The sequence below is a fragment of the Capra hircus genome, chromosome 9, assembly GCF_001704415.2.
Source record: "Capra hircus breed San Clemente chromosome 9, ASM170441v1, whole genome shotgun sequence".
In the NCBI taxonomy this organism is placed as follows: Eukaryota; Metazoa; Chordata; class Mammalia; order Artiodactyla; family Bovidae; genus Capra; species Capra hircus.
The window spans coordinates 84465403-84485344 of NC_030816.1; the positions used below are offsets into that span (position 1 = coordinate 84465403).

The 19942-nt window shown below is 43.7% G+C and overlaps 1 protein-coding gene across 1 annotated transcript in view; it reads right to left on the minus strand.

The window, feature by feature from the left end:
* The window catches only part of PARK2 (parkin RBR E3 ubiquitin protein ligase), a 1213425-nt gene that overhangs the window by 189204 nt on the left and 1004279 nt on the right, over positions 1–19942 (minus strand). Inside the window, exon 9 of the mRNA XM_018053444.1 lies at positions 5917–6066. Coding sequence (XP_017908933.1) covers positions 5917–6066 — 150 coding nt within the window. The remainder of the gene's footprint in view (positions 1–5916; positions 6067–19942) is intronic.

Sequence of the window (19942 nt, forward strand, 5' to 3'; positions counted from 1 at the left end):
TTAAAATCTTTAATTCTTACATGCGTTCCCAAACATGAACCCCCCTCCCACCTCCCTCCCCACAACATCTCTCTGGGTCATCCCCATGCACCAGCCCCAAGCATGCTGCACCCTGCGTCAGACATAGACTGGCGATTCAATTCTTACATGATAGTATACATGTTAGAATGCCATTCTCCCAAACATCTAGTTACTTTTAAAATCAATAATTAGATCTCCGAATGAAGGAATAGTTATCCCCATTTGTCTACAGAGACTCGTTTCCTATATAAGGGCTAGAACAGGAGGCTTGGACTCTAACTTAACTAAAATCTTCATCAATATATGAATGCTACTGCTATAAGCAGCTTCCGCAGGGATTTCTGGGCACACAGCAAGTCTACCCTGTCGTCACTGAAGTCTAGATTCAGTTTTGATGAAGCCTTTGTAACTTAAGGTTCTACAATTTTTGAGACTGTCTTCAAGGAAGACAGTGCAAGAATGTAAACTTGGGTAAGAGGGCGTGGAAGGGATCTGTGCAAGTGAGGAGCCCGAGACGGATGCTCCGCTTCCTCAAGCAACCCATCTCAAAGCCACACACGCTACTCATCAAAGGAGGGAGAGTCTCTCCGATGCTTTAAGAAATTCTATTTAATTTCCTTAACTAATGGTCAGCTTCATGGCTTTTTTTTTTTTAAAGACCTCTGGTTTACATTTAAATGCACAAGAGTTCCCCCCCGCATTGTTAAATCTCATCCGTGTATTTCTTATTCAAAACAGAAAACTCTTCATTAAACTCATAGTATTATTTTAAGAAATTATCTCTCAGATGTATAATATCCTAAAACACCATCAAATAAGATAAAGATGTTTTGCTGGTAGAAAACCTGCAAGGTTTGATTGCCATAGCTTTTTGTGTCTCCAGGTCACTGAGTATAATGTATTCCATATTTTGTCGCTGTTTTCTAGCATTAAACATGTCAACATTTTACATCGGCGCCATCAAAGTTAGTGAGATAGTTTTGATGAATAGCAATAAGGCCAGAGAAAGAATAATGCATTACATGAATTCCTCAGGAAATCAATTAATATTTTTATGAGCAGTAGTGAAAATATGATCAAGCGCTGGCAGAGAGTGAGGTCAGGCTATTTGATCCCCAAACATATCTTTGTTGAGTTCTGTCTATCCATGTAAAAATATTCTGTGCTTGTCAAAAGGAAAATATCAGTGCTCCCAAGACCAAGACTTTTTTTTAAATCAGAATGCACTGAATTCTTCATTCGGTGGTGAGGCCTTCAATAGGGCATATAAACTGCAATTTTTGGAGGATTTTCAGGTTCCTAAATGACTTCTTGTGGATCTCTGAAGTTAGTATATTTTGGTGTTCTAAATGATGTATTACGTGTATAAGTAAAACACTGCATATTTTATGTTTTTTGAAGAGATTCTTATTGAGGCAAGGTAAGCGATTCTAATATTGGGGTACATAATGATTAGTATTTGAAAATAAAAGTGTATTCATATTACTTCTACATTGTCAAGATTCATTCATTCATTCACTCAATGACTGTTGAGCTCTAAATACATGTTCTTACTGAGAACAATATCAAGGCTGAGGACAGGAATCTGAAAATATGAAACAAGTATAACACTTCAACTTGGACCCTGAGAGGGAATACTTAAGTTCAAATCATTCTTTAATAATGGTAAAAAATTTTGCTATAACCATCACACATCTATCAGGCCTTTCCTGGATGGACTGACATTATCATTTAAATGGAAATCCTTATATTCATTAGCTAATGTTCACTGCTCTCTGGGTAACAGTTAAGCCAGTGACTTAGGAGAGCCAAGGATCAGCTAATCTGATTTTCCAGTGAGTAGTACTATACGCTTGCATATAGAAGTCATAAGCACTAGCCTGAACACTCATTTAAAGAAAAGACAATCACAATACTGAAGCTTGTGCCTTCAGGTGGAAGCTATGTACAACAGCGATCAGGGGGGTAGTGGGGACCATCTAGGCATGTGGTGGTGGGCTGACTGATGGGAAGATTAGAACTGTCCTGTCTAGAGATCAGCACAGAGGTGTGTCTCAGCTCTAAAAATGTGAGTCCCTGTGGGCCCACCTCACTATGTACCTGGAAGGCTGAATTTTTAAATTCTGTGAATGACAGGGAATTTGGTTTTCAACCTTTTTTTATGCATGAGATCCTTTTTGTAACATCAAGCCCCACATAATAAGAGTTGACAGTTGAGGACAAATTAAGTACAGGTGGATTCGCGGATACCTTACAGTAAACTTCAAAGCTACATCTCAAGAAGCACGCCCGAGACTCTGACGCTCGCACAGCTTGCAGTCAGTTCCTTTCCGTGAGCACTGTGTAGGGTGAGGCACGCCCTGCTCTGGGGGCAGTCCGCTTTGTGGCCACTGTCCATGGTGCTACAGCAAACCCTGAGCAGACTCGTCTGATTCAGCTTCCTCTAACTTCCATTATTGGGCCCTGTTGTGTCTCATAACAGACAAGACAACATAAACTAACCACGGTTTCTTTCACACAACAGCTTTCCATTACCACCCTTAAATCCAGAAAAGACTGGCAGCTTACAAGGGTGTACAAATCACAGCAAAACAGCATATACCAGGAAAAAGGGAACAGAAAGAAGTCAAGCCAAGAAATAAGTTTCCAAACTCATTCTATTAGTGGCCTATTTCTCTGCTGTAGCTACCCCACAAATGTGGCTCTAGGTTTTCTAGCAGTCAGCTTTCAGCGGGGACCATTAGCAGGGTCAACTTTTCCCAGGACAAGCATAATGAACCTGGAATGGGCACCATGGTCCCTCACAGAAAAGCCCACTCGGATGTCCGGAGCCACAAGCATTGAGTCATCTGTATAATGACCGCAGTATAAACAAATGACACCAAATTACTGTGCAAGAAAAGCAAAAGCAATTCTTTGAAGGGCTAAAATAGTGAGGCCTGGGTACCTAATTCCCTGCTGCATCTAGCTTGATTCAGAGGGGAATATTCTAGAATATCTGGAAGAGAGGATCAGACAAACACCCTGTTGTTAATTTTCCTTGAATATTTAGTTAGGTCTTTAAGGTGCACTTTTGATAAATACTGATTAAGCTTTTGATTAAATATTAAATAAATACATACTTTATGCCATGTGCTGTTACACCCGTCAGCTCCTTTAACATTCATAATGGCCTTACAAGGGCTTTCTAGGTGGCGCTGGTGGTGAAGAACCTGCCTCTCAATGCAGGAGACACTGGTTTGATCCCTGGGCTCGGAAGATCCTCTGGAGAAGGGAATGGCAACCCACTCCATTACTCTTGCCTGGAGAATTCCATGGACAGAGGAGCCTTATACAGGGCCATTGTAATACACTCTCTTTTAAAAGGAGGAGACTGAGGCACACAAAGATTAAGACCACTGGTAGTTGACGAAGCCAAAATTTGGACCTAAGTCATACAACCTAATCTCCTTTTTAAGCACTACAGAATCCCTAAGGCATGTAAGTTGGGTTAACATGCTTTTGTGAAAGTTGAAGATTTGAAGAAACAAGAGCAATGATGATGTCAATTTACCTCTTCTGAAAGGCCAAAGCAATGGGAATTGATATCAGCCTGAAAAAGCTTATGGGGATTGGGGCAAAAAAGGTGCGGAGGACAAGGAAAGCATCAAGTTAGATGTTTTAGAAAATCATTTCTCTTTGTTCTTTATTCAACTTCTTCAGATTATAGACAGGGGTGGTTCAAAATACATCCCTGAATTCCCTGACACCTTTCCTTTAAGATGGAGCTTCGCTTTCCCTTCCCTTTGTGGGTGGGCTGGAACGTCCACTCAGTGCTAACCTCGGGAACAAAGCAGCAGTGATGGGGCACAGCCTTGGAGAGCAAGCCACCATGGCTTTGTCTTTGCTCTCTGTCCCTTAGATCATTTGTTCTGGGTAAGTTAGCTACCATTCTGGGGACAACTAGCCTAAGAAAAGGAGCGTGCAATGAGAAACTGTGGCCGACAGCCAGTGAGGAACTGAGGCATTTCTGGCTGAGAATCATGGGTTGCGCCATTTTTGCAGTGGGTCTTCCAGCCCTACCCAGTCAAGTCTTGGGTTAACTACAACTGAGCTTGACTCCAACCTCATGAGACCCTGAGCTAGAACCCCACAGCTAAGTTACTTAGGGATTCCTGACCCTCAGAAGCTGTGAGATAAAAGATGTTTATTCATGAAAAGGCTAAAATTTGTTTTTTTTTTTGTTATGTAGCAACAGCTAAGTAATATACAAACCAACAAGCATGCCCCCTCCCCATAACAAAACAGAATAACTAAAAATAAAACACATTACCTAGAATTTCCAAAGAAATATCCTGAAGATAGTCATTCTCCTTTAGGTAAGGTTTGCCCCTAAACTCTTTTAACCCAAAGATATTAAAGCAATTCAATTCATTTCTAAGGTAATTTTCCATAATTTGGAGTTCAAATGTGTGTGCTACTTATAATATCACATTGTGTAAAACAGGGAAGAGAAAGACGTTCAAATCTTAAAATTACATAACCTTCAAAACCGTTCAAGAAGAACAATGAATGCAGAAGACAGGCCAGAAGAACTCGGCAGCCTTAGACAATGGAACAATAGGAGCGATTATTAGGTAGAAGCGTAGACAGAACTGGGCCATTAGTAAATGGCTACTGTAACTCTAAAAGAAAACATTTGCCGGAAACTCTGATCCCAGAATTTGGCAGCTTGCTTGGGCCACATGCAACCGGTGCAGATTAGACAGTAAATGATGATGACCAAGGCTGGGAAGCAGGGTTTGATTTCCATAATTCCTAAGGCTAGCAGACATGATGTGAGTTTTCATCCTAATGAAATCGCCATTAGCCCAGAAGTATTTCTTTCTGCTTACGCATCATGGTATCTCATTATTTTTCAACTTCCACTTGCTCTGCTTTATCACTCAGCCCAGAGCTTGGTAAGCCCCACTGCATGATGGATGGGGAGCTCTACCAAGGATGACGGGTGCCAATTTATGCATAGGTTACTCAGGAGGCTCAGCCCCAAATTAGGCCTGGGTAAGACGCCTCTGCCATCCATCCATACTCCTCCTAACAAAGCTCCTGACGAAGCTGCAATTTTAAAAGGAATGCTCTTCCATCACAATTCAATAGCATTTTATAAGCACATACACTTCTTCCTTTTCTGGCCGGCATGAAATTTAATACCAGGATTATTGTCCATTTGTCATTTCAGCCTATGATTTAGCCAGCCTATTTGCTTTTGAGTTATGCTTCCCTCACCCCGTCACCGTCAGCTTGCAGCCGTAGACCCGTTCAGGAAGCCGTCTAGGTCCTACTGGTTTGACCTCTTAGAACAAACATTTTCCACGCTTCTTTTTCTGCTTCCCTAAGAGGCCCCATTAAGTTTTGCTCATCTCGATTTAAAATGATTTTTACCACCTGATAACATTTCAAGTTTTCCATATTAATCTTCATTTTTATTTCTTGAAATACTTAGGCCAGCAACGTCACTAAGACAATCACGCTAAGAGGTGGAATTCTCTTTCTCCTTCACTCCTGTCGACTCGATGTTACCTCTGAAGAAATCATTTTTGCTCTGAATTATCTGAGCACCGGAAGAAAAGTTTAAAAGGTTGACCGAGTGAGTTCACGTCTTAAACACTGATAGCTATCAAAGCAGAAAACCTTACCTCCCCTCATTATATACGGGATTCTGTTAATTGAAAAAAAAAAAAAAATATATATATATATATATATATATATATACACACACATATATTTATTTAGTTTTTACATCAGGTCAAAGCTATCAGAGTCCAAATGGAAAATGAAAATAAAGCACCAACCGAACCAATTTCCCAAAATAAACACACACACAGAGTCCACACCGGGGGTGTGGCTGGTACTCACCCCGCAGCCCAGGCCGTGGGCCGGTTCGCAGGTGACCTTCCGCTGGCCCGCTTCTGGAAGCAGCCCCGCCCCGCAGCCCGGGCTGGGGCAGAGCACGCCCCCTAGCTGCAGCACGCACTCTTCCGCCCCGTACTGCTGGTACCGATTGTACTGCAAAAAGAAAATCAGCTTTTCAAACAGACAGTACAGATACGAAGAGGTACAGGCACTCTCGTTTTACCGAAATGCTAATATTTGGTGGTTTGGGGGCGTTTTCTTGTCGATCCACTTCCATAAAAACTGCAGGGGAGGGGTGGGTGGGGTGGATAAGGTATGGTCCAACCTAGAGAAAGTCTCCCAGTGCCAACTTACAAAAGAGATAGATGAGGCATTTATTCTTTGTGTTTCTAGAAATCTGTCCTCCAGCAAACTGTTTTTTCGAAGCTCGGATTTTTGGAATACAACTTTGCTGCTGTTCAGTCGCTCAGTCGCGTCTGGCTCTTTGTGATCCCATGGATCGCGGCTCGTCAGGCCTCCCTGTCCCTTACCATCTCCTGGAGTTTGCCTAAATGCATGTCCCTTGACTGAGTCGGCGATGCTATCCAGTTACCTCATTTAATACTGTTACCAACAGCATTTAATAGACTTTTTCATACAAACTTTAGGGACCGCATCCATACTTCAAGTTATGGACACTCATAAGGAATCACTCTCAGCCTCATCAGATAGTATGTCATCATGCCTCTATTCAGGGGTCTAACGGGTTTTAAAACCATTTTGAAAAAAGGCGTCAGTGTCCCACTTCTGGTAATTGTTAGCAGCCCACACAATATCAATGAGCATATTCACTTTGAGGAAGAAAGACTCATGTTGAAGAACAAAATTTTCCTTTCACATTATTCTTATTCTTAGAGTATGATTTCTTTTATCCCTGACTTCATTTCTTTGTGCTGTTGCTTGGCTCAATTCACTTTAACGATTCCTCCAGCCTGCAGAATAAGATTCAAACGGCACACGCCATCGTCCAAAGCCTTCCTTATCACAGCCCTACATTACTGTTCTCCTTGCATTATTTGATCATATGCTCCTCTAAACTCAGCTCAATTCAGATCGATCTGCTCCACTATGAATTAACTCGTGCAACATTTATTGAGCACCTACTATGTGCCAGACACCCCCGTGGCAGCTGGGATACCGCCCTGAACAAAAGGGCATCTTTACTCTCATCCAAAAGACTAGAACAGTAAATACAGAAAGGTCAAAAGGTCTAGCATGTCAGATGGTGATAAGTGGGGAGGAGAATAAAAAGCCAGAGACAGATTCGGGGGAAGACGCGAATGACAGTTTTAGACAGGTGATCAGGGAATCCCTTATAAAGAAGGTTCATTTAAGCCAACATCTGAAGGAGATTAGAAAAGCAAGCCAGGTGCCCCCCGGGGGAAACGAGTTTCCAGGCTGAATACAGAGCATGATAAAGGTGCAGGGGCTGCAGTGTGCTCAGTTTGCTGGAGGTCCCGCAGAGAGGCCAGTGTGTCTGAAGTGAAGTGAGTGGGTGTGCGTGGGGGGCAGGTAATAGTAGGTGAGCCAGAGAGTTCATGGGGGTCCAGGATGTATAGATCCCCAAAGGCCGCCAGAAGAATTCCGGCTTTTATTCTGAGAGATACGGGAACCACTGGAGACTGTGGAGCTGTGGATGACACAATGTGACTAATCTCTTAAAGACAGCCATCTGGCCGACATGCTCAGCGTAGACTCTTGGGGACAAGGATGGAGGCAGGAAGCAGAGACGCAGGTCGGAGGTGGTTTCAGCAAGGTCCATGGAGAGATGGTGGTGGCCTGAGCTAGGAAGGCAGCTGGGGGCATGACGATGGATCAGTGGTTGAGCTCTGCATGTACTTTGAAGGTAGAAATGGCAGATATTTTTAGGCGGATTGGATATGTGACGTGAGAGGAAAAGGAATCAAGCAGGATGTAATGTTTGTCCCCCAAGGACAGAGGACGGGGGAGCATGGGGGAGACTTACTGAGATGGGGGGACATGGGAGAGAGGTGTGTGTGTGTGTGTGTGTGTGTTTAGAGAGTTGAGAAAAGGAATTGTTATTTCTGCTGTGATCATATTGTTTGTTAACTTCTGACACAGCTAAGTCAAAATGTTGAGTGCCTAACTGAACGGATGGCTTTGGAATTTAGGAGAAAAATGTAGGTTGTAGACATCAGTTTTGAAGTCACAGGTGCGCACAGAGCTGAAAAGGAGAGGATTAGCATCAAGGCAACTATCCATTTTCTCATATTTCTGACCTCATCAGAAAGAGAAAGATGGACTGGTCAAGTCCCCTTGTAAATATGCTAATACTACTTACATACAATGGCATTAGCTAGAAAACAGTTCTTATCTATAGAACGCATTTAGCGGGAAACACTTGATCTAAGTTTGCTTACAGTGAACAGACGAGAATATGTGAATGCATAAAGTAAGGCTCTCTGAAAATGTCATAAGCTATGCAATTATTAAGGGGTAAATGAAGACATTTCATCAAGTGGTGAATGATGGGACAGTTTGTATACCCGAGAGGTTTTATGGGAGAGACCATTCTGTGCGCTTCCTGGAGACCTGATGCATCGACTCTTGCCTAGAGTATGTCCCAATATGCTGAGAAAGGACCTGGGCTCTGTTAAACACAGTAGCTGTGTTAAATGACGTGGGCTTCCTTTATTTTGTCTGCACTTCATCATTACCAGCATCCTTAAAGTTATTAGTAAAGCGTGACACTGGGCTCCATCTATGATTCTTGTACGTCTGGTTTGACAGTCAGACTCTGTGTCATCTCAGTAGCCCCAAGACCGGAAGAGACTCTCTGCACTTTGTGGATGCTGAGATGAAGCAGTCTAGTAGGCAAGTGGAAAATGAGACAGATGAGAAAGTCCTGGAAGCCAGGGGAACAGTGTTTCAAGGAGGGTGTGTGCGTCGCGACAGACTGTGTAAAAGGCTGCAGATAAACCACTTTATCTGGAAGCTGGCTGGACTTAGAAACGGAAATGCCGTTGTAATCTTGACAGGAGCCGTGACTTATTGGAGGCATGGAGCCGAAAGCCTGGTGGGGGTGGAGTCAAGAGAGAATGGGAGGAGCAGCTGCCAAGAGGCGAGCACGGACACTCCTTTCTAGGAGTTTGGCCGAAAGGGCTGCAGAGATGGGGGGGAGCAGCTGGAGGGGCTGTGGGACTGTAAAGAGTTTTCTGAAAATGGGAGACCTCTAGCAGGATGCTAGTATGCCAAAGGGAGTGAGTGGGAAGAGGAGGCACTTGGTGGTGCCCCTGAGCAGGTGACGCAATGGGAGCCGAAAGATGAGAAGAGGGGTGATCTTGGAGGGGAGGAAGGCTGCGTGCTGGGCCCCAGGTCTGGACAAGGGAGGCTTGGGGAATTTGAGAAGAGAAGGAAAGGTGTGGATGAGAAAGGAGAAGGAAGGGATAATTAGAATTGTTGCTGGGCACTGACAGCCCATGATGTGAGCGTTGGACCTTAAAGAAAAGCTGAGCACTAAAGAACTGATACTTTCGAATCGTGCTGCTAGAAAAGACTCTTGAGAGTCCCTTGGGCTGCAAGGAGGTCAAACCAGTCAATCCTAAAGGAGATCAACCCTGGATATTCATTGGAAGGACTGATGCTGAAGATGAACCTGATGCAAAGAGCTGACTCTTTGGCAAAGATTGAAGGCCAAAGGAGAAGTGGGCAACAGAGGATGAGATGGTTAGATAGCATCACTCACTGAGTGGACGTGAATCGGAGCCAACTCTGGAAAATAGTGAAGGACATGGGAGCCTGGTCCCATGGGTGCTGCAGTCCATGGAGTCGCAAGGAGTCAGACACGACTCAGCAGCTGAACAACAGCAGCCCATCCCGGGTCAGAGCCTGTGAGTCTAGAGCAGGCTGGTCAGTAGAGTGCCTGCTCTCCTGCACTAACACTCAGGGGCAAGGGCAGAGCAGACGCGACGCTGGCTTTAAGCCAGGTGGGGGTTTGGTCAGACTTGTATGACGAAGTCTCCCGCTCCCCTTTGGCTTTGGCACATGACATCCCCTCATATCACTGTGAATGATTCCAGTAAGTATTTATTGAATCCTCTGCTCAGCTCTGTACCACTGGACTGTGAAAATTTCTGTCTTGGCCTATGCAAAATGGGTACAAAATTTCAGTTTTACAAAATGGCTACACCCCGGGGAGCTAATGTACAGCCTGGGGAGTACAGCTAATAATTTTATTTTGTAGACTTGAATTTGCTAAAATGGTAGCTATTTCCAAACTATAGAGTTTTTACTTAACATTTTCAATTTTACATCTATATCTTCCTTTCCACCCCTCCCCCCACTGGCTATCAAGAACACAGAGAATGATAGAGATGTGATACATATATACGATGGAATATTACTCAGCCACAAAGAAGAATGAAATAATACCGTGTGCAGCAACGTGGATGGACCTAGGAATTGTCATATTGAGTGAAGTTAAGTCAGAGAGGGAGAAATATCGTATGACATCCCTTATATGTGGAATCTAGCAAGAAATCATGCAAATGGACTTACAGACCAGAGAGACTCACAGACTTAGCGAATGAGCTCACGGTTGCTGGGCAGAAGGGACAGTTAGGGAGTTTGGGATGGACATGTACACGCTGCTATATTTAAAATGGATAACGAACAAGGACCTACTGTGTCACACAGGGAACTCTTCTCAATATTACGTGACCGCCTGGATGGGAGGAGAGTTTGGGGAGAATGGATATATTTATATGTATGACTGAGTGCCTTTGCTGTTCACCTGAAACCATCACAAAATTGTTAATTGGCTATACCTCAACACAAAATAAAAAGTTTAAAAAAGAAAAAAAAAAAGACAGAGAATGGTAGGATTATCAGATTCACAACAGCAGATTAGCTTCAGCTTACATTGTACACACCGTGATTTCAGAACAGTAATAATATTATCACCATGAATATGATTACTAAAAACCTCAAATATACTTTCATGTGCTCTACTCATTCTCCTGCTGAACTTTTCTAACAATAATAGTGTATCTACACTGTTGAAACATAGGACCATTTCATACTATGCTTTCTTTCTAACTGTCATGTTATATTAACTCTACACACACACACTCTCTTAATGTTCACTACCAGGCCTCATGTTAATGTCTGATCAGCAATTCTGGTGGTTTTAAGTTTGTTCTCTAATTCCTCGGGAATATGTCACTGGAAAAGTACTCACTGAATTCTTGGTCAGTGACAAATGATTCGGGGCCTTTATTCCTGAGCATGAGTTTGGCTGGATGAGTCCTGGGTTCACCTTTTTTCCTCCTCAAGTATCTTAAATGTCTTATTTTGTGTTCTGATGTTAAGTGTTATGGGCAAGCCTGATGATGATCTAATTTTTTTTTTCCTTTATGAGTAAATTGATCTTTTTTGCCCAGATGCCCAAAGGATTTCTTTTTCTTTAGAATCTAGTAATTTTATTAGAATATGTCTTGGTGAGGCTTCTCCAGTGGCTCAGCAGTAAATAAATCGCCTGCAGTGCAGGAGTCACAGAAGAAGTGGGTTCAGTCCCTGGGTTGGGAAGATCCCCTGGAGGAAGTCTTGGCATCCCAGTTCAGTAATCTTGCCTGGAGAATTCCACGGACAGAGGAGCCTGGCGGGCTGCACGCCACGGGGTCGCACAGAGTCAGACTCGACTGACGGGACTTAGCACAGCACAGCACATGTCTTGGTGCTGGTCGTTTTCTGATCAATTTTCACACACATTCTATGTCAGGAAAGTTGTATTGAATTCAATTTTTTAGTATTTGCTCCATTCTCTTGCTTTGATGTTTTTCTCATGGGCTTTCTAGCATACATATATTAGATTTTCTTTATCCAACTTCTAAGTTGGTCAACTTCTCTAAACTGATTTAGAAGTTGGTAAATAAAGTACTCAGTGGCGTCTCATTCTCTGCAACCCTATGGCCTCGCCAGGCTCCTCTGGATATGGGACTGCCCAGGCAAGAACACTGGAGTGGGTTGCCATTTCCTCCTCCTGAGGATCTTCCCCACCTAGGGACTGAACCCCCATCTCTGGTATACCCTACATCGGCAGGCAGATTCTTTACCACTGAGCTACCTGGGAAGCCCAAATAAAGTTCATCTTACTTTATTTTCATTTTAAAGAATTTTCTTTCTTTTCACTTTCTATTTCTCTTAAGAAAATATCTCCTGTTATTTATCTGCACTTGTGTAATTTCTTAATACAAACACACTGCAGAAAATTCTTAGAGATAGGAATACCAGACCACCTGACCTGCCTTTTGAGAAATCTGTATGCAGGTCAGGAAGCAACAGTTAGAACTGGACATGGAACAACAGATTGGTTCCAAATAGGAAAAGGAGTACATCAAGGCTGTATATTGTCACCCTGCTTATTTAACTTATATGCAGAGTACATCATGAGAAACGCTGGGCTGGAAGAAGCACAAGCTGGAATCAAGATTGCTGGGAGAAATATCAATAACCTCAGATATGCAGATGACACCACCTTTATGGCAGAAAGCAAAGAACAACTAAAGAGCCTCTTGATGAAAGTGAAAGAGAGTGAAAAAGTTGGCTTAAAAGTCAACATTCAGAAACTAAGATCATGGCATCTGGTCCCATTACTTCATGGCAAATAGATGGGAAACAGTGGAAACAGTGGCTAACTATTTTTCTGGGCTCCAAAATCACTGCAGATGGTGACTGCAGCCATAAAATTAAAAGACACTTGCTCCTTGGAAGAAAAGTTATGACCAACCCAGACAGCATATTAAAGAGCAGAGACATTACTTTGCCAACAAAGGTCCATCTAGTCAAAGCTATGGTTTTTCCAGTAGTCATGAATGGATGTGAGAGTTGGACTGTGAAGAAAGCTGAGCGCCAAAGAATTGATGCTTTTGAACTGTGGTGTTGGAGAAGACTCCTGAAAGTCCCTTGGTCTGCAAGGAGATCCAACCAGTCCATCCTAAAGGAAATCAGTCCTGAATATTCATTGAAAGGACTGATGCTGAAGCTGAAACTCCAATACTTTGGCCACCTGATGCGAAGAACTGACTCATTGGGAAAGACCGTGATGCTGGGAAAGATTGAAGGCGGGAGAAGGGGATGACAGAGGATGAGATGGCTGGATGGCATCATCGACTCGATGGACATGAGTTTGAGTGAACTCCGAGAGCTGGTGATGGCAAGCTGCAGTTCATGGGGTCCCAAAGAGTTGGACACCACTGAGCAACTGAATTGAACTGAACCAGTGAACCAGTGAAGTTGCTCACTTGTGTCCGACTCTCTGCGACCCCATGGACTATAGCCTACCAGGCTCCTCCATCCATGGAATTTTCCAGGCAAGAGTACTGGAGTGGGTTGCCATTTCCTTCTCTGAATTTCTTAGTAACTTAATTCCCTTTGGAGTAGTTACTTTGGTTTTCACCTGACGGGTGGACAGGACCGGTTGCTAAGCACTCGCGTCTCTCAGGACACCGTTCTGTTCTCCTCTCCGCCTCCTCAGAAACTCTGTGGGATTTGACCTTTTTCTCTTCTATTGGGATTTTAATTGCTTCTTTCTGTTGCCCTCCTTTACATGAAATTAGTTCTGAAGTTTTAGGAGGAAGGATTCCAAGTAGCTCTTAATGGCTCTAGAGTTTCTTCTTCAGTTCTGGGGGCAGTGTTCAAACTCGGTTCCTGCCATCTCCCAACTCTGTTCCTTTCCTTCCAAGTGGACTTTCTCTTTTCCCTTACTTTTCTGAGTGAATCTCTCCCCAGCGTGGGGCGGGGTCCTCACGGAGGCCTTTGGCTGTTGCGGTTTGTGAGTCATGGGATCTGCGTGCTCCAGCTCCTAAGACCTTCCTGTAGGCCCTCCTCACTGCCCCCGTCTCCCTCACGGAGTTGTATTCCTGAATTCATCACATAGTCTTGACCATAGCTGTTGCACAGTTCATAGTTGTAGAATAAATGAATGAAATTTAACTTCATTCTTAAAGAACTCGAATAAAATAATCAATGACAATGGGAATTAATCACAGAGTGGGATAGGATGGTTTTACCTATGTGAATTATTTTCCTATTTTAAATAAATGGTTAAGTAATTAGCTATTTTCTGATTTGATGACAGATCACCAGGCTATGTAATTTAGCTGAGCAATTATACTGCTACGATAATACTTTTTCTAGGAAGAAGCTAACCTACGGACAAAGTGCAATAATACCTTAACAGTTCTTGCTGAATACATCTGTCACAGTCTCAAATTCTGACAGAATGCATAAATTATGCTCTTCTTTCCATTTATTAACTAAGGGATTTATAAGAATGACTTTATTTCATTCAAACTATTTATGATACACTCTAGGAGCACTTGGGCAAACAATTCCTTTTTTAAAGGAAGACAAACATTTTAGCTTGTATATCTGGTAATTTCTGGTTAAAAAGTACACACAGGGTTTGAATTCACTACGTTTACATTGAATTTACCTATATTTACTGAATGCATTGTTTTTTCACCATTGTGAAATTTATAAGAAAAACATTTGACCTGGACCAAGAATGTTCTAGTATTCAAGAAAGTTTAATGTCTGAAGGAAACAATTAATCTGACTCTGCGGCCCCATAGTATGTAGCCCGTCCAGGCTCCTTTGTCCATGGAATTTTCCAGGCAAGAACACTGGAGCCAGTTGCCATTTCCTCCTCCAGGCTCTTCTGGACCCAGGGACTGAACCTGGTCTCCTGCCTCGGCAGGCAGATTCTCTACCACTGCGCCACCTTTGGGAAGCCCTGTGTATGTCATTAGCAGAGGTCACTGTGCAGTTCTTTTCAAAGCTCGACCCACATTTACACAGGTTCCTTTCAACCACTTACTGGCACAAAGTTGAGAGTGCACGGAAGGAAACCTACTGTATACTTACTGGAGAGCGGTGACAAATTAGCACTAAACCGAGCAGAATATTTGTACTCATCTGAGTGTGAAGCACACAGAATGGTGAAGTGGTGAATGGGCTGCACAGGGTGGAGAGGACAATTACTGTCCCTTTGATGCAGCTTGTGTTATTTCCTAGGGCTTTTTTTTTTTACTTATCAGTGTTGAATAGCATTTATAAATAGAACTAACTTGGATGAATGTGATTAATCTGTAACATGAACTAGTTCTGCAGGGAGGAGTCCCTTCTCGGGTGAGCTCAAAAGTAGCAAATTCTCTAAAAATCACTTCTGCATAGTCTGCCTTTGGAATCACAGTGAGGGTCTCTGTGTGTGCTTGTGTACATGCATATATTAACACTTATTTGTCAACTTATGCTGTTTAAGCTCTTAAGTTTGAACATTTCTAGATATACTTTCATAAAGTGGATAATCTACAGACAGATACCTAACATAATTGTGACCCGACAGAATAACATTTGCAAACATTAAGAAAATTTTAATATTAACAAAGTATACTATTCCCTGTGAAAGTGAAAGTGTTAGCTGTTCAGTGGTGTCCGACTCTTTGCGACCCCATGGACTATATATAGCCCACCAGGCTCCTCTGTCCATGGATTTCTCCAGACAAGAATACTGGATCAGGTTGCCATTTCCTGCTCTAGGGGATCTTCCCGACCCAGGGATTGAGCCTGCGTCTCCGGCATCACAGGCAGATTCTTTACTGTCTGAGCCACCAGATGCTCATTATACTATTCTATACCTAAGGAGAAAATTAAAAAAAAAAAAAAAAAGTTCTTCCTACATTGCATCAGACTATAGTCAAAATACATCCTGCTAGACGACCTATCTAGGTAATCTTGCAACTCATCGGTATGGTTTATATTTCATATATTTGGGGAGTAAATTATTCAGTCTTTATGTGTACGCTCAAGGGTTCTCTTAAGAACAGGAAATACTCATTTTAAAGTATTAAAGTATAAAATGCATAGACATTTCAGTAAACTCATATTTTAAGAACCTAAATAATGAGTCAGGGGAGAGGACAATCAAACTGAGGTGGCGCTTTGGTGGTCTGTTGCAGGAAGAGTTGGGTTCGGTAGGAGAATGTTCTATAATGAAGCCAGGGCCCCAGTTTCAAGTCCCACATGGGCCAGTTAGCTTCCCGGCTCTTGCCGGCCACTGGCTCCATGCAGGTGGTCACCTGAGGGTCAGGTCATGGGGGGTTTAAACCCTCCCCTCCACTGGACAGCCCCTCAAAGGCCCGTCCTCTGGAGAAGGGCACAGACCGCTCCTTACGAGGAGTAATTCCCATGCTTGCTTCAGAAAAGACAGCGAGAGGGAAGCTAAATCTTGTGAGGGAAATTAAAAGCACAGGGATACTAGGTAAAACTAAAATCTGGGGAAACTGGCTAATGTTCTGTTAAAATGAGTCAGAGCTTGTCAGCCGTCCAGGAGCTGCCGCAGTCTTTCAGATCTTCTGAGCAGGAGAGGTGGCCGTTTTTGTTTGGCCGTGGAATTTCCCAGAGTGGCCTTTTGGGGGCACTCAGGTACAGCTACAAAAGCAACCTCTATAGGGGCTGTCCAGCTTTTCCCCTGCTGAATTCTGGCCTCTGTGATGTCCTGGCCACAAGAACCTGGAAAATCCCCCCATGGCCCTGTCTCCTAGCCCCCCTGGAGGCTAGAAATCCCTACTAGAGACACCATTCTCTGAATTACCACCCTGAGCCGAGGACTGTGGGCTTCCCAGGTGGCTCAGTGTTGAAAAGTCCTCCTGCCAAGGTAGGAGACACTGGAAACACAGGTTCGATCCCTGGGTTGGGAAGATCCCCTAGGGGAGGAAATGGCAACCCACTCCAGTGTCCTTGCCTGGAAAATCCCATGGACAGAGGAGTCTGGTTGAGCTACAGTCCATGGGGTTGCAAACAGTCGGACATGACTGAGCAACTAACACAGGCGTAAATTTTTCTGTTAGAATGCCTCTCTTTGCACACCCAAGTGCCAAGGACTGTACCAACACTTTGCCTACTCGGTTCATGCTCTGTCTATCCTGGGAAGTGACAGGTGAGACCACCGGGTCATAAAGACATTCAATCCCTCGCTGAAGTTCACCCAGCAGGAAACCCACACCCCTCATCAGAACTCGAGGCTCTGGCTCTTGAAGGCCACCCTTTCCTGATACCAAGCTGCCTCCATTTTCCTTCCTTTTTTCTCTATTAAAAAAAAATTCAGCTCACTATTCCTTCATCATTTAGAGACTCACAAAAAAGCAGGGTATATGCTTCCTCTTTGGATAAAAAAAAATCTAAAATAACTTTATAGAGGAACATGAATTTATGATTAATCCATTTCCCCATGCTATGTAGAGAACCCTCTATTTTCTATATGTATTAGAATTAAAAAAAACACGCTTCTTAAATTCTCAGTAATCTTAATCTTATTTTTCTTCATTTGCAGGTAGTTAGCCCTGGGGAGTTGGTGACAGCTTCTCTGGGGGTGCCTGTCACATTGCTGTTTATAGTCTCAGTTTTATTACTAATAATGTTCTTTTCATCCCTGGACATCTGTCATCGACTGATGTAGTAAATTGGCTAGAGAAAGGGCTAGACCTTGTTCATTGCCTAGAAAAAAAAAAACATCATTAGGATGGCTGAAACTAAATGTAAGGAGAAAACAGATCAAACAACACCTGAAATATAATTAGAGAAACAGACTGCATCCTGGATTGCAATTTACAAGTTTTTTTTTTAATATATATTTTTTTCTTTTTCAGATGTTTCAGATGACATGATGCCAAAAAGTAACTCAACTTCTAGTAGTCATGGGATTTTCTGGAAGGGAGGTCAAAACTATTGGCTTGTTTGTCCCTTGTCCAAGCTGTGGGCCATGTCGTGCCCCACAGGAAGGGTGAGGCTTTGAAGACAGATATCTGCAAACCATTTTCATTGCAGAAGTTTCTACTGAGGGTATGACTTCACAGACTTCTGGAAGCTTCTGCTCTGCAAATAGATCTGCTAAGCACACCTTCTGATGGTGCGCTCATCAGAGGGCAAGGCTGTCTGTGGGCACAAATTATTTTACCCTTTACTATAGCCCCTGGGAAATGCTTTTGAGCAGGCTATTAGTCTCCAAACATGAGGGCCTCATGCTCAGGGAAATGGAACTTCCCCAAGAGGGTGTGGCACTCACCACTGCACCCTTTGCCCCGCCTGTGTCTTCCTGGGCTTTGCTTTTCTCTAAAACAGGATCTTCACATCTCTCCCCTCTCTAGTCTGGAGGCAACTATGCTGGTTTCAAGGTGAATCTGAGGCCAGGAGGAGGGGAAGAGTGACATTTCATTGTCTGGTAGTTTTGTGTAAGCCTTTGGTTTGAACAAGAGACTTTATTGACCTCTCTCCCCTTTCCCTCTCTCTTTCCTCTCCTTAACCCTTCCTATCCTTCCCTGTTTTTCTAGTACCCCAGTCCTGGACGCAGGAATCTGGTCGAAGGGCCCTCAGCCTGAGCTGAGGATTGGAGACTGATCATCTCCTCTTGGCAGAGAACTCGAATTCTGGTTCTGGTCTGGTCTGATTTCTGGCAGGGCCGAGTTCCAGTCCTCCCTTCTCTGGAGGCCCAGGGAAAAGTCCCATAATGCCTGGGTATCTGTAGGTGGCAGGGGACGTCTGTAAGGCCACTCCTTTCGCCCCCAACTTTCCCACCTCCTCCCCCTTCTTCTTTCAACCTGGCTTCCTTTCCTCCCTTGAAATCTTTGATTCTTGTATTTAAGGGCTTCCCTGGTGGTGCAGAGGTTAAAGCGTCTGCCTGCAATGTGGGAGACCTGGGTTCGATCCCTGGGTTGGGAAGATCCCCTGGAGAAGGAAATGGCAACCCACTCCAGTATTCTTGCCTGGAGAATCCCATGGATGGAGGAGCTTGGTGGGCTACAGTCCATGGGTCGCAAAGAGTCAGACACGACTGAGCGACTTCACTTTCACTTTGGTTTGAGGCAATGCAGTGGGTTAGTTTCCACTGCACGTTTAATGAACAGATTAGAACTTCCATGACCCACATAATTTAAACCATGATTTTCTGGATTGTGTTAGATGGCATTACACTTATCTTTCCTTGGTGTCAACAAGTCTATGATACCAAGCAAGTTTTTTTGGAGTGAAGGCTAAGTGAGCTGCTTTAGTGCCCAAGAGACGCACTTGAGATAACAACAGCCAGGTAAGATAATGAGAGCCAGGTGGTCTGGTTGTGCACCCCCTTCCCTCCAAAGGTCCTCATTATGCCTTCCATCATGCCTCACGTCGTACCTGACTTCTGAGACTTGGGCATCGCCCACTGTTCTCGTTGCCATAAAGGTCTCGGCAGCCTCCACTATGAGCCTCCCCTCCCAGCTACAACCTCTCTCTGTGCCCCTGGGATTCCTGCTCCACAGTGAACAAGCTCTCCCAGATAACGAGCCTTTTCAAACATTTCTCTCTCCTTCCCGATTTAACGGAAACTGGCCCATCTCCTCGCAAGCCTCTAAAATGAAGGCTGCTTTTTGTTTCAGGTGTACACAGCTGAAAGCCAGAGGTGGAGCTGGTTGTCTCCTGGTTCTTCAGTGAGGTTCCTAAACTGTCAGACTCTCCTCTCTTGCAAAACCGCATCCCGCTGCTCCTTTGAAAGTTATGCCGTCTGACTACACATCCTCACCTTCTCCCCACCGCCACTGCCTGTAGTGGTCATAGGTGGAGAAGTCCCTCATTCTTGGGAGACTTTAGCTCCTAGCTCATGATTTTCACCTCTGCCTTTATTCTTGTCCTCTTTCTGGGGATCGAACCATCCATCCATCAACCTGTTCTTTCAGTTCCTTTATGCCTTCTCATTTCTGGGAACCTTTCAAAAAAAAAATTCTTCTACCGTTCCAGTCCCTTTCTGGGCCTTGTCATCCTGAGAACATGCACCACCTCTGAAACCTAAATTCCAATTGTGTCTCTTTCCAACCATCATCTCCTATCTTTCCTTTCCTGATGTTCTTACTCAAGTATGGACACTGCTTAAATTCTTCAGGATCACTGAGACTTCTCATGAGCTTCCCTGACAGTTTCTCCTGGGCCACTGTTTGTT